Here is a 14691-nt window from a genome sequence, read left to right as displayed (position 1 = left end):
CAAGGCTGCATCAACGTCAGTGGCGCACTCGACATCTTCACAATTCTCCATGCACTTGTCCCTGCCTACCTCTCATCTCACACTACTCCCCTCCACGCACTCTCCTGCCTCTCCCCACTCATATCACTCTACTCCCCTCCACGCGCTCACCTACCTCTCCCCTCTCATCTCACTCTACTCCCCTCCACGCACTCTCCTACCTCTCCCCTCTCATCTCACTCTACTCCCCTCCACGCACTCTCCTACCTCTCATCTCACTCCCCTCCCCTCCACGCACTCTCCCACCTCTCCCCTCTCATCTCACTCCCCTCCCCTCCACGCACTCTCCTACCTCTCCCCTCTCATCTCACTTTACTCCCCTCCACGCAGTCTCCTACCTCTCCCTCTCATCTCACTCCCCTCCCCTCCACGCACTCTCCTACCTCTCCCCTCTCATCTCACTTTACTCCCCTCCACGCACTCTCCCACCTCTCCCCTCTCATCTCACTCCCCTCCCTCCACGCACTCTCCTACCTCTCCCCTTTCATCTCACTCTACTCTCCTCCACGCGCTCTCCTACCTCTCCCCTCTCATCTCACTCCCCTCCCTCCACGCACATCTCCTACCTCTCCCCTCTCATCTCACTCTACTCCCCTCCACGCACTCTCCCACCTCTCCCCTCTCATCTCACTCCCCTCCACGCACTCTCCTACCTCTCCCCTCTCATCTCACTCCCCTCCCCTCCACGCGCTCTCCTACCTCTCCCCTCTCATCTCACTCCCCTCCCCTCCACGCACTCTCCTACCTCTCCCCTCTCATCTCACTCTACTCTCCTCCACGCGCTCTCCTACCTCTCCCCGCTCATCTCACTCTACTCGCCTCCACACACTCTCCTACATCTCCCCTCTCATCTCACTCTACCCCCCTCCATGTGCTCTCCTACCTCTCCCCTCTTATCTCACTCTTCTCCCCTCCACGCTCTCTCCTACCTCTCCCCTCTCATCTCACTCTACTCCCCTCCACGCACTCTCCTACCTCTCCCCTCTCATCTCACTCCACTCCCCTCCACGCGCTCTCCTACCTCTCCCCTCTCATCTCACTCCACTCCCCTCCACGCAATCTCCTACCTCTCCCCACTCATCTCACTCTACTCCCCTCCACGCACTCTCCTACCTCTCCCCTCTCATCTCACTCCACTCCCCTCCACGCGCTCTCCTAGCTCTCCCCTCTCATCTCACTCTACTCCCCTCCAAGCAATCTCCTACCTCTCCCCTCTCATCTCACTCTACTCCCCTCCACGCACTCTCCTACCTCTCCCCTCTCATCTCACTCCACTCCCCTCCACACGCTCTCCCACCTCTCCCCTCTCATCTCACTCTCCTCCCCTCCACGCACTCTCCTACCTCTCCCCTCTCATCTCACTCTACTCCCCTTCACGCTCTCTCCTACCTCTCTCCTCTCATCTCACTCCACTCCCCTCCACGCACTCTCCTACCTCTCTCCTCTCATCTCACTCGACTCCCCTTCACGCACTCTCCTACCTCTCCCCTCTCATCTCACTCCACTCCCCTCCACACGCTCTCCTACCTCTCCCCTCTCATCTCACTCTACTCCCCTTCACGCTCTCTCCTACCTCTCTCCTCTCATCTCACTCTACTCCCCTCCACGCACTCTCCTACCTCTCCCCTCTCATCTCACTCTACTCCCTTCCACGCACTCTCCTGCCTCTCCCCTCTCATCTCACTCTACTCCCCTCCACGCTCTCTCCTACCTCTCCCCTATCATCTCACTCTACTCCCCTCCACGCGCTCTCCTACCTCTCCCCACTCATCTCACTCTACTCCCCTCCACGCGTTCTCCCACCTCTCCCCTCTCATCTCACTCTACTCCCCTCCACGCACTCTCCTGCCTCTCCCCTCTCATCTCACTCTACTCCCCTTCACGCACTCTCCTACATCTCCCCTCTCATCTCACTCTACTCCCCTCCATGTGCTCTCCTACCTCTCCCCTCTCATCTCACTCTACTCCCCTCCACGCACTCTCCTGCCTCTCCCCTCTCATCTCACTCTACTCCCCTCCACGCTCTCTCCTACCTCTCCCCTATCATCTCACTCTACTCCCCTCCACGCGCTCTCCTACCTCTCCCCACTCATCTCACTCTACTCCCCTCCACGCGTTCTCCCACCTCTCCCCTCTCATCTCACTCTACTCCCCTCCACGCTCTCTCCTACCTCTCCCCTATCATCTCACTCTACTCCCTTCCACGCACTCTCCCAGGACTCATCTCACTCTACTCCCCTCCACGCTCTTGGGCAGTGGGAGCAAACTCACACTGCGCAGACAAACAATCACCGTCACTCACCTGCTTCCCTTCCTCCATTGCAAATGTTGTAAATCCACAACATTTGCAATTATCTCCCAACACACCGGTTAGTGCTGTGCTAGTAACGAATTGGCACGTTCTGTTTACGTGACAAACTTTAATAATTGGCTGTGTCGGGTGGTGGCGGGTTTAACGACACATTATATTTACGCGATCTAAACCCCACCTCCAAAAAAAACCTTTATAATTGTTGTAAAGCGCCTTGGACCAAAGGAGCTACATCGGGGGGGGGGGGGGGGGTCGGCAACCAAAAGAAAATATCAAGAAGAGACATTTATTGTGTTTGTTCCGAATTCGGTACCAACACACGCACACAAACAAACCCCTCGCTCAATATATCAAGAGCCGCAATGCACTTGAATACGCACACGCACCATCACGCCACGAAACAGCCCCCCCCCCCGTAACAACACCCCCCCCCCCCCTGGGCGAGTGTCAAGAGGGACGCGATGAGAGAAAGAGCTGCTGCTGGGCCAGCGGCTTGATGGAACGCTCCACGGCTCAATGCGGGGAAGGGGTGTGGGGGCTCAACCCGCGTGGCACCCTCTGAGGGTCGCCGTGACCCTCGTGCCGCCACCTTTGCTGTGGGGGAGGGGGGGCGCATTTATTTAATTATTTGCGTCTCTTACATTGCTTTCATGGCTTTATTTTGGTGATGTCGAAAACGTTTCTTTGTTTGGCCATGTTTGTTTGTTGTAGTACGGAGTTGATGGCTTTAATCTAAGTTGTCTTCTGGTTATTGTTGTTGTTGTTTGACTTGCATCCCACTGGGATTTTTGCACACAGTGTTGGTGTACGATGCTTTTTTTTCCGGAAGACTTTGCAGTTTTTTCCTGGATTTTTCTGTTTGCGCATAGTCAGTTTAGGATGTTTTCTTGTTCATGTTTTTGTTTTTTGTTTGTTGCGGTTGCACCCGATTCAAGAGCCGAATGGCTCACAGGGCTATACCAAATAAATGAAATTGAAAAAAAACTGAAAAAAATGTTGAACTGGACTTCCATGGTGAACTGGACTTCCATGGTGAACTGGACTTCCATGGTGAACTGGACTTCCATTTTTGCACCAGATTCAAGAGCCGAATGGCTTACAGGGCTATACCTAATAAATGAAACTGAAACTGTTATTCCGTTTTGTGAACGAGGGCGTGGGGGGGGGGGCGTTGTGCCGTTCCACTCGCGCTGGGGAATATTTATAATTTTTAAATGTTGCACGTGTACACGTACGGCCCGTTTGTTTGGATCCGCTACTGTCACACACGACCATACTTCAATACCGCTGGGCGGTGCATGTTAGACCAAGGCTTTGCTTCGCTTTTTTTGTTACATTTCAATATTTACGTTGAACGAAAAGCGTGTGAATATGGGAGTCTCGCAAACAACGGTAGGCTCGAGCGAAATTTTACGAAGCAAGAATTATCCATGCGATTGAAATGCAGAATCACAACCAGTGCTAACACAACAACGATAACAACATTCAGTATTGAGACTGGATAAATCCGATGAGCTATGAAGCTCACAGGCGTCCAGTACATGGAGCGTCGATCCGTTGCACGGATGGCTGGCAGCGTGACCCACCCTGCAATGAGAGGCGATGTTTCTGTGCTCATGAACGCAAAGTTACACCGGGGGGGTGGATTTCAGTGAGGCTTTGGATCAAGAAAAAAGAAAGACGTACCTCTTCTCGTGACGTCCTAATTTCTTAAATCTTCGCGGTTGTCTTTTAACGGCGCGTGTGTTTTGGGCGCACGCGGAGAATGCGTGCAACCATGGTTTATTTCGGTGCCTACCGCACTGAATTAACGAATAAGCGAGAAGCACGGACGCCACCCAATACGGGTGGAAAGGATGGGTTCTTTGCCACTGTTAATGGGATTACAGAATTTGCAGCTGTTTAGGCACATGAATAATAGATTTGGCAAACTATCATCAAACAAAACATCCATTGAGAAGAAGACGAATCCCTGCAGTCACGAAAGCTTTAAATCGAAAATTAAATCCATTGAGTTGACTAGAAAACTAAGGGTTCACAAGGAAGACTTGGGGAGTCGAAATATCGCAAACTGGATGCGCTTAGACCACAAGCAGCCGATCTATGAGATTGTGAAAGCGGCCGAGGTGAAGGGAGATCACATCCAGAGCTGCCAAAACGGTGCCCCCAACGATCCCATTATCATTAAACCGGTCATGGGAGACGGCTGGGAAAATGGACGAATTCTCAAGTCGGGAGAGTGACAACACAAACGGCCCATCAATTATTCCATGCACTGCCAGCCAGGGACCCAGAACCGAAGTCGAAGAGCAATTAAGGTGTTGGTTCCTGCGTTGGGTCAAGGAAGTGCCGCACGCGAATTTACCGCTTCTTCCAGTCCAGGCTCAAGAACTGCCTTTTATTTTTTATCAATTAAAAAAAATCTAATCGCATCATACGTTATATACCAACTGCACCTTGATTTCAAACAAAATGCATGTACCACTCGGTGTGGCCCCTGTGATGAGCTTCAAAATGCCTGCACGGCGTTTTGTGACGAAGTGTGCATTTCTATGCCCTTGTGTATATATGTGCGAACTCACATTCGTAAATAATGTACGCGTGATATTTCACTTCTCAATATCAATGCGTTTGTTTACATGGCGCGGCTGAGGTTTGTGTTTTTCACGCCTTGCTTTTGCACACACTGCCTGCGATTATATTTTTGCACCACTTCGAGTGCTGTTGTTTTTTTTACAAATCATACGGAATAACAACGAATTCCAGCCCTTGCCAATCCACCGTTGGATGTAGGTCTGCCGTTGGCCACGTCATTTATGGGGGGGGAGGGATTATTTTTTAGTTTCACCCATACTTCACCGCACGCCGGTCAGTGCGGGTTGGTGGAGGGGGAAGTCCAGGATCTGTCCCGATATCACTCGCCACCGATGAGAGCGAAGGCTTCGAAAATGAAACTCGGTTCACTGGGTTCATAGCAGCGGCGCGCGGACTGTAAATTCCCCTTCCCCTCCCCCCTGAGGCTTTTCTCTTGCAAAAGGGGGACGTGTTCTTCTCTCAACGAGCTCTCGCTCGGTAACAAACGAAACAACGCGCAGCATTCCCTCGTTCACGAACGCGCCGTCCGCGATGTTGGTTATCTGTGAATCGCATCTGGAATTCTGCACGACTGCGTCCATCTCGAGACGAAGAGAGAGAGAGAGATATAAATAAAGTGATGAGATAAAGAGATGCGAGACGCGAGATAGAGACGACTTCTTGAAGCTCTGGAAGCATCTGCAGATGTTGCGCGTGCGATATTCGCAGGCCAGGATCACCCCCAACATGTGCTATCCACGAGCAAATCCGGAACGTAACCCTCGCGAATAACGAGGGCGCACTGTCCACGTTATTTTTGGAGTACCAAGGGACTTGCATTATATTTGGGACGGGACTCACCGCGTTGGTGAGTACCACGTTCACGCCATTTTCTTTACAATCCTCTGCCCTGGAAGACAACAGAACAAAAGCAAGGCACATTGGTTGAGACGCTTTCGGTGAAGGAATTATTGCAAGTGTTTTACTGGTAGGAACCTCCTGGTTACACCAGCCCACAGGGGATTATTGTGTCCGTCGTGCAGGGAGGGGCTGGGTGAGGAGGGAGGGGAGGGTGGGGAGGGGCTGGGTGGGGAGGGACTGGGTGGGGAGGGAGGGGCTGGGTGGGGAGGGACTGGGTGGGGAGGGGCTGGGTGGGGAGGGGCTGGTCACCCCGTGGTGCCCTTATAAAACTCAACGTTAAACCTACTCACGCCGGCTTGTGCCCGCCCTCACAGTCGGGTATATTTGCGGAATACACCACGTCGCCGTTGACCCTGGCCATTGACCGAGCAACCTAACGTTCCTACCAGCTCCCTCCGCAGGAATGTGTTTTCGTTTGAGCTGCTGTACACCTGCGGTTTTGTAAACATCTGACAGAGAAGATAGCGTTGCATTGTCAATGAACGATTGCAATTCACGTTTTGTTTCATGATTGCGTCACGATTAAGTTTGGCCCACCTGTGTGTCAGCGGCTGCACTGAAACCTCGTCACAGTGTTCCCACTGTGTCGGGTATCCCTGTGCATCACTACAGGCACAAACATTTTTGTTGCCAAGTCAATGCCAGTTGAGCATAGCACCACACCGTCACTTCACGGTGCAGATTCCGTAAATAACGTTAACTTTACATTTCGATTTAAAGCTTTCGTGACTGCAGGGATTCATCTTCTTGGTTCTTTCGGTAAAGTCACGTAGAAGGGAAATAATAAAATAATAAAATAAAACGCAATAAAATAATTCGCACGACGTTTCGGCCACAACGCAAGCAGCCGTCCTCAGGTGAAGAACAGGTCTGTCGGGAAGACAGCGTTTCCCTTCTACGTGATTTTACCGAAAGAACCAAGAAAACGTTACCTTTTTTTAAATTACCACCCCACGAAATGCACCGATGCATTTGCGGACAATGTCGACCAAATTTCTGCGTAGTTTTTTAGTGCTTTTGCATCTCGCGTTCAATTTTTTGGCAGAACCCCTGAAAAAGAGAACGTTGTGATTTCACGTTCGTAGGCTTGCAACAGTGACAGGGCAGCAGTCCTGTTTGACGCAGGACATCCCGAAACCTCTCACCGTCAAGCACTGAGACAGCAGTAGAAATGTGGGGGGGGGGGGGGGGAGACAATCTCTGTGCAGACAGAATGATGGGCAATGTGTGCATAGCAGAAAGAGACAACGAGCAGCTTAGCCAGGCGATTAGCCAGAATCGTGAACAAGTCCTCCTGTAGTGGTATATTTACGCGATCTAACACAACAACAACAACAAAATTATGGATGATACCGGTCGCGAAAGCCTACGTGTTGCAGTGGCTCCTGAACTCGTGCTCAGTGAAACCTAGTGTGTGCAGGAGCGTCGGGTTACAGCGGGCACATGTGCAGCATGCTCGCTCTCTCTCTTGCGGTGATCTAAAAAAACAGGATCGACCTTTCCCTCACCTCCTGCACAACAAAATAACTTTTGTAAGAACTCCAAGGAAGCGGTCGAAAAATGAAAACCCATCAGCGGGGCCATTCCGACCACATGATGTATGAGCACACACAATAGAACGATTTAAAAAAGAAAGAAATGATTGCACGCGGTGTGAAATTAAGTCACGCATTGCGTACATTTCATATAAACGCCACAAATTATGGACCCGGTTAAGCGACCTCCTCTTAGGGACAATGCCCAAACACGCCAGGCGTCAACCCGCTGTCACAACCACCCGCATATACATCTCGCCCCGGGGCAGCAAAAACACACGCACACATATGTATACTTTTGTACGTGTTTTAATTTTGCCCATTTCGCTTCGCCCAATGTGGGGTTGCTTTTGCAGCTCTCCGAAGCGTTTTCGGGTCGTACTGCTGTACGTGTTTTATTTTTTTTCGGGAACCGATGTCCGACGTTTTGTTCCAGAAAATTCATTCCAAGGCGCTCCCAACACGCGGAGTGAAACATTGGACGTCAGAATCAGAAGACGTATTTATTCCGGAGAAATCCGATGAGCTATAAAGCACGTTTTCACAGACGTCAAGCTCGGGGCGGGTAAGGACGTTGCAACAACAAACGACACAAAAAAAAAACACGATGGTCGTGAAAAGTACGAGAAAGGTGACCACATCACCCATACGCGTACAAATGAAGCTAAACCATCCCCACCCTTTCGATTTAAAGCTTTCGTGACTGCAGGGATTCATCTTCTTGGTTCTTTCGGTAAAGTCACGTAGAAGGGAAGTAATAAAATAATAAAAATAAAACATAATAAAATAATTCTCATTATATTATTTTATTATGTTTTATTATTATTTTATTACTTCCCTTCTACGTGACTTTACCGAAAGAACCAAGAAGATCATCCCCACCCTACCAGGCAAAGCCCGCCGAGGTGTTTTTCAGAAGCGACGTGGCCACAGATGATAGCTCGACGTGACTACGATCAGAGCACGCGGGGACACAGATGGGGGGAGCTGTGCAGATGCGACCGTGACAATTCGACACAGCACCGGTGCTGCTGCTTCTATCAGCCGAACATTAGTGGGCATTTGGTCGGCTTCCGAGCCTGTCGTGGCTTGCCCTGCCACGCACACAAACGTCTGGCTGACGGATAATTCTATCGGTGACTCGGTAGCGTGGGATTGAGCACCCGGCCATCTGCTTTGATCGTGTTTTGTATAAATAACTGCACCACAAAACCACACTGCGCTGCCTCTGATGGATTTTAATCTCGGCGAAGTTCGCTTGAGAATTCATTCGCCACGCAGATTTGCCCAACGTGTTGTGCGAGCGCGTCTGGGAGAGAGTGGGTGTGTGTGTGTGCCTCAATTGAGTACCTGGTGCGATGTGTAAAATAATTGCGACTAGGGAGACAAAGGCGGCCGGGTAGTGGTGCTGGCCACCCACCACCTGGTAGCGCCGTACTGGCCTTCATAGGTGCTCACGAACAGCACTTGCCCCAACAGTCTGTTAATACTTTACGGGGGATTTTTGTCTTTTGTGTGCATTTGTGCAAGATATGCAGGTGGCCCATACAATTGTCAACAACCAGAAGTAACAACTTGGCCACTCTGGCACATATCGAGTTCGTGAAAGAGCTGATGGCTTTGCAAATAAGAATTGACGTTTGTGGCACAAAGTGGAGCTTTTTTTCTCCATCACGTTTGCTGAGCGCAGGCCCAAAACCCTAAGCGGTCAGCAACATCCAGCACTATTAAAGGTGTTTAAGGTGAGAGTTAACACTTTTTTTTATATAGGAATAGGAAATTATAGGAATTTATAGGTTATAGGAATTTGGAAAGAAATACGACGGGAGGGAATTCCAAAGTTAAACAGTTGCGAGGAAGAATGTCGACCTGCCTGGCGGTGGCTGAGGGCAGCACAGGCGAGACAAATCGGTCGGTCCGGTCGACCGAGTCCACAACGAGGGCCCTGGCGAATGCAACGGGTGAAGTCGACGGCAACGTCGCGGCCTTACCGATTGCAGCGGGCACACAGCGCGATCAGCAGCACCAACGACAAGGAGGCAGCGGCCACAATCAGGACGAGCGGCCACACGGGGAGGGTCACGGCGCTCGCAGAGTCCAGAAGCAACGGAGCCATGGCGGGACCTGCGGACGAAAACGGAGCGCAACAGCTGACGAGGGCCTCCAAAACAAAAGCAACCCCAACTCCGAGAATGCATTATGGTTGCAGGTATTGTGGTCTATGTAAACATGACTCCTTGTAAAAAAAGGTGCCAGTTTAGTTGCCAGATAGAAGGGTAAAAAAAACAATTATAATTTTTACTGGCAAATGAGGTTCTAATGGTGTAAATGCTTACCCCGAGCTCTCATACTCTGATGGTGCATTGTCTTTGAGTTGTGCGCCTTTTGGCGTCATCTGGTCCAACCCATGTGAGACTAGGCTCTAAGGAAAGCTGTCTCGGGTGTGGACCAATCAACCTCAGGGACGGTGCATACATTATCAGAGTTATGTTTTTTGTTTGCATTATGACTGCAGGTATTGTGGTCTATGTAAACATGACTCCTTGTAAAAAAGGTGTCAGTTTTGTTGCCAGATAGAAGGGTAAAAAAAACAATTATCAACGCACATCTCGTCAATATATCGGCTAAGCAGGCCCGGAGAAGAGTACGATACACGGGATGGTTAAAACTAAACAACAAAAATGCCTGGGAAGGTGTTTTTTTTTGGCCCGCAGAGATGGCAAGGAGATGGCAGTACATTGGCATTAAATAAATAAGGAGTCCGAATTTACAGCCCTTTGCCAATCCACTGCTAGGTGAGTGCCTTCCCGTGCCATGTCGGTGATGTGTGCGGGCTAGTGAAGGAGTTGAGGGGAGAGATGGGGGGGGGGGTGGAGCCCAGGTTCCATTCAGATGCCACTCGTCAGTCGTGTCTGGAAATGGGGTAATCAGGTTGAGTGCGTGAAGCACTCCGCCACTGATGTCAAGACAAGAAGGTCTCGGGCAGCGGTTCTTAACCGGGGGTACGTGGCAATGTCCCAGGGGGGGTACGTGATGTGATTTATAAACGTGTGAAATTATATCGTACGCGAAGAGTCGTTGGTGAATAATCGTATATGAATATGCAAATATGAAATAACCACGATACAATGTAAATCCATATGGTAACCTAGTACGGTATAAAAACATATTCTTTGGTTTTTTCGGTAAAGTCACGTAGAATAAAAAGAATTATCATACAAATAAAATAAAAAATAACCACGACGTTTCGATCGCAACACAAGCGGTCGTCCTGATGTCGGTGATGTGAATTTGTTTCATACTCATAGGTTTTTTTCGGTAAAGTCACATAGGTAAAAAGATATTAAAATTAAATAATAATAAATGAAAATACATCAATTAAATCACGACGTTTCGGAGGCAACACAAGTCTCCGTCTTCAGGTGGGACCGTCACAGCTAAATTTACTGTATCAAGTGAATTTGTTTGTGATGTCCTGCCGAAAAAAGGAAGAAAAAAATGTTTAGGTGACGTTTCAGGCGATGACCCTTCTTCATCGTGTCTAGAGTGGCCACAGATAGAGGCCTGCAATTCCAAGCCCCAGCCACTGCTGCCGTAAGGGCCACCACGAAAGGGAGCTCTAGAGAGCTCCCATAAGAGAGTGTATTTGGCCTAATCTTCCTCGCTGGCCAGACGTCTTGGAAGAGGTGGGGGTGTGGGGCGGTACTCACACTTTACCCCACCACATACAATCTGCCGAACAACTAACTGGTACTCGTTTATGCTACTGGGTGGACAGATGCGGGGGGCAATTTGATAAACAAAAAACTTGCTCCATTATTTCACGGAGGTTGAGATGTTAACTACCTCGTCTAGTACACAGGAGGTCGTGGGTTCGATCCCGATCCTGATGCCATTTAGGCATCGAACCCGGGTGGCTGGGCTCACGTCGTGGTGCAGTAGCACAACGACACGCGGGAAATGCAAAGCAGATACGAAGAGGTTAACCGAACAAAAAAAAAGAGGGCCAGTGAAAGGGGGAGCGGCATCTACAACACAGCAACGAAATCAGACACCTGGCTTAATTATATCCAGCGAATGCCAGCGGTCAATCCAGTGAGTTCACTGACACGGCTTTGCTCGCCTCTGCGAAGTGTCGAGTTTAACACCCGGCTCCCTCTTGACTCACTCGACGGGACCCAGGGAATGCCACCAGACCTTCGAGAGGAGGGGTTTGAGAAGGAGCAAGTGCGTGACAAATGTGGAACAATCAGAGCTGCTACAAATGCCTCGACTGAACGGTTTATACCCAATGCGTCTCTTGTCGCAAAGAAAGAAAAGACACGGATAAAGATCCCCCGCTTATTCTTTGGTTCTTTCGGTAAAGTCACGTATAAAGATAAAATAATAAATTAAATAATAGCATACTACGACGTTTCGATTGCAACACAAGCAATCATCATCAGATATAAAAGAAATAGCAACAAAAATCTAACCAGAAAACTATAGACAGACATATAAGCAGACAGACATCATAAAGATACACAGAGAGAGGACACGTAAACGTCGTAGTATGCTATTAAACGTCGTAGTATGCTATTATTTAATTTGTATTTTATCTTTATACGTGACTTTACCGAAAGAACCAAAGAATAATTCCTGCAGTCACGAAAGCTCCAAAATTAAGATTAATCCCCCGCTTAGCTTTGTGGACTGCTGCGGCAATAGCCGGTAGCGAGCAGCCAATACGGCCAACGTGTAACGAATGATGTGGGTGGTGCGATTCAGTTCCTGAAATAACTTCCAGCACGAGCAGCGAAACGTCGGATATCACGCCGAACCAAAAACACGCGGTACGAAACGGGAAACACAGCGGAGAGGTGTGTGCGGCAAGCTCTTGAATGCACGCGCAGAGACGCGAACGAGACGTTATGAACGTTGAGCTTGTTGAGGCATCGACAAATTGGGGCGCTGGAATTCCTGGCCCCGATCGAACAAAAAAAATCTACTGGTCAGGCTCAAGAATGGGAGTCGTGACGCGACTCCCTTGATGCAGCGCTCCGGAGGTAAGGACACGTGGATCGCACAAACAACTGAAGCTCTTCTTCTTGGTTCTTTCGGTAAAGTCACGTAGAAGGGAAGTAATAAAATAATAAAAATAAAACATAATAGAACAAGTCTCAATTTGTGAGAATTGTTTTATTATGTTTTTTTTGTGAGAATTGTTTTATTATGTTCTATTTTTATTATTTTATTACTTCCCTTCTACGTGACTTTACCGAAAGAACCAAGAAGATGAATCCCTGCAGTCACGAAAGAAGCTTTAAATCGAAACTGAAGCTCTCACAGACCCCTGGCCGAGCTGCGAGGTGACCGGCAGACGGCGGCAACACAGCAAAGTCGACGGAACCCACCACGTGCCGAGCTTTCGGTGTCATCCCCTCGCATCGCGTGGGGGATTCATCCAGGTGCTCCAGTCGCCTTTCGCACGAAGTCAAACACTCGGTCGTGCGATTGGCCAAACAAGCCAAGAGAACACCCTCCTGGAAAGGTGTCTTGTGACTCGCAGGGGTCCCCCCCCCCTCTGTGTACGAATATGCAAATAGGGCACGATCAAAGTCATTCGTCTGTGCCATTTTACAATCGCTTACAATACAGAAAACTGTCTAAGCGTTATTAATTATGTAGATGTTTGCGGCATTTTCGATGTCTCATGTAACATGGTTGTTTTCACCCTGATTCTGATTTGCTTCGCTGCCGTGTACTTTTGTTTTTGACTCGCTTATGTAATTTTTACATCCCACATCATGCACTCTTGCAAATGAGACTCATCCCGGCTAAACAAATAAACTTAAAACGTTGATATTAGATCATCCAATGCATACATACATATGTATCATTCAGTATATATAGTAAATATTGTAAGCCGACATTTGAATGTACATGTATAACCGTGAATCTCTGTTAATCTGATGGAGATGATTCACATTATCCATAATACAGGCTTTTTGGGTTAGAGCGCGTAAATATATAAATGTGTCGTTAAACCCGCCACCATCCGACACAGCCAATTAGTAAGGTATGGCACATAAACAGAACATGCCAATTCGTTACTAGTGCAGCACAACGGTATGTTGGAGAGCAAAGCCACAACATATACAATAAAAAAATTTGACGAAGTCTCATAAATATGATCACTGCCAATGTATGGGTAGAACACCGCATTAATTCGCCAAAAATAAATGTGCGCGGTGTTTAACGAATGGAGTTACGGTACTCTTTGGTTCTTTCGATAAAGTCACGGAGGTATAAAATAAAAATCAAGATAGGAGTTGCGGTGCTGTATATTCGCTTGCGGTTCGCTGTCTGTGCTCCAGTGACACGATGCGTAGGCAGGGTGTGGCTCGCCTGGCAGTATGCCCGGATGAAATGCACAAAGGCCACCACACCAATCACTTTGCCGCGACACCAAGGTAATGCCGATCGCCTGTATTTTTGTTTGCATTCCGACCACAAGTTTCGTGGTTAATGCAGACATGATTAGCCGAGATATACCAGACTCTGCGATCTTACATTTACTTGCGAATTACATCTCTAGCCCCGCCCACTTACCCTTGGGTTGTACCCTCTCAAACCGATACAACATTTGGCTGCAGTAGCTCTCTCGCTACATTTCTTCCTGCCTCAAGCAGTCCGCCTGCTGTATTTTTTCACCTGAAGACGATTGCTCGAAACGTCGTGATTTTTATTATTATTTTATATTTTTTTCTATCCACGTGACTTTACCCAAAGACCCAAAGAGTATGAATTCCTGCCGTCACGAAAGCTCTGAGTCAACATTAAACCCAGTTCGGTTCAATTCCCGAACAAACTGCCCCCACCCATCCCAACACGTGGAGCGAAACGTCAACACGCCGTGCCAAACAACACGAAGGAGCTACACTCTTAGGGCAAGTGCTGTTAGCGAGCAGCACCGATGAAGCCACAACCAGAGATCATATACGAGCTGTATCCGCAATGTGATACACGCGTCGACATTAACAACTGTTTCTAATCCTTGGTTCTTTCGGTAAAGTCACGTCGATTGAAAATAAAATAAAAAATAATAAAATTAAGTAAAATAAAAATTATAAATAATTAATTGAAAATAATAAAAGTAAAAAACCCACGACGTTTCGATCGCAACACGAGCGGTCTTCTGATGACCAACGGCGTGTTGCGATCGAAGCGTCGTGGGTTCTTTGCTTTTATTATTTTCAATGTATTATTTTCAATTTTACTTAATTTTTATATTTTATTTTCTACCTACGTTACTTTACCGAAAGAACCAAG

The 14691-nt window shown here is 48.5% G+C and overlaps 1 protein-coding gene across 1 annotated transcript in view; it reads right to left on the bottom strand.

Annotated features, from left to right (window-relative positions):
* Positions 1-14691, bottom strand: part of LOC133344183 (uncharacterized) — a 78224-nt gene that overhangs the window by 42208 nt on the left and 21325 nt on the right. The window contains exons 2-3 of the mRNA XM_061554202.1: positions 9372-9504; positions 5786-5834 (exon numbers count right to left, since the gene is read on the bottom strand). Of these exons, the coding sequence (XP_061410186.1) occupies positions 5786-5834; positions 9372-9496 (174 nt within the window). The 5' untranslated portion in view covers positions 9497-9504. The remainder of the gene's footprint in view (positions 1-5785; positions 5835-9371; positions 9505-14691) is intronic.

This window comes from Lethenteron reissneri, chromosome 19 (assembly GCF_015708825.2).
Source record: "Lethenteron reissneri isolate LAM-NWPU_2019-01 chromosome 19, ASM1570882v1, whole genome shotgun sequence".
Classification (NCBI taxonomy): domain Eukaryota; kingdom Metazoa; phylum Chordata; class Hyperoartia; order Petromyzontiformes; family Petromyzontidae; genus Lethenteron; species Lethenteron reissneri.
This window is presented reverse-complemented; position numbering and strand designations above follow the sequence as displayed.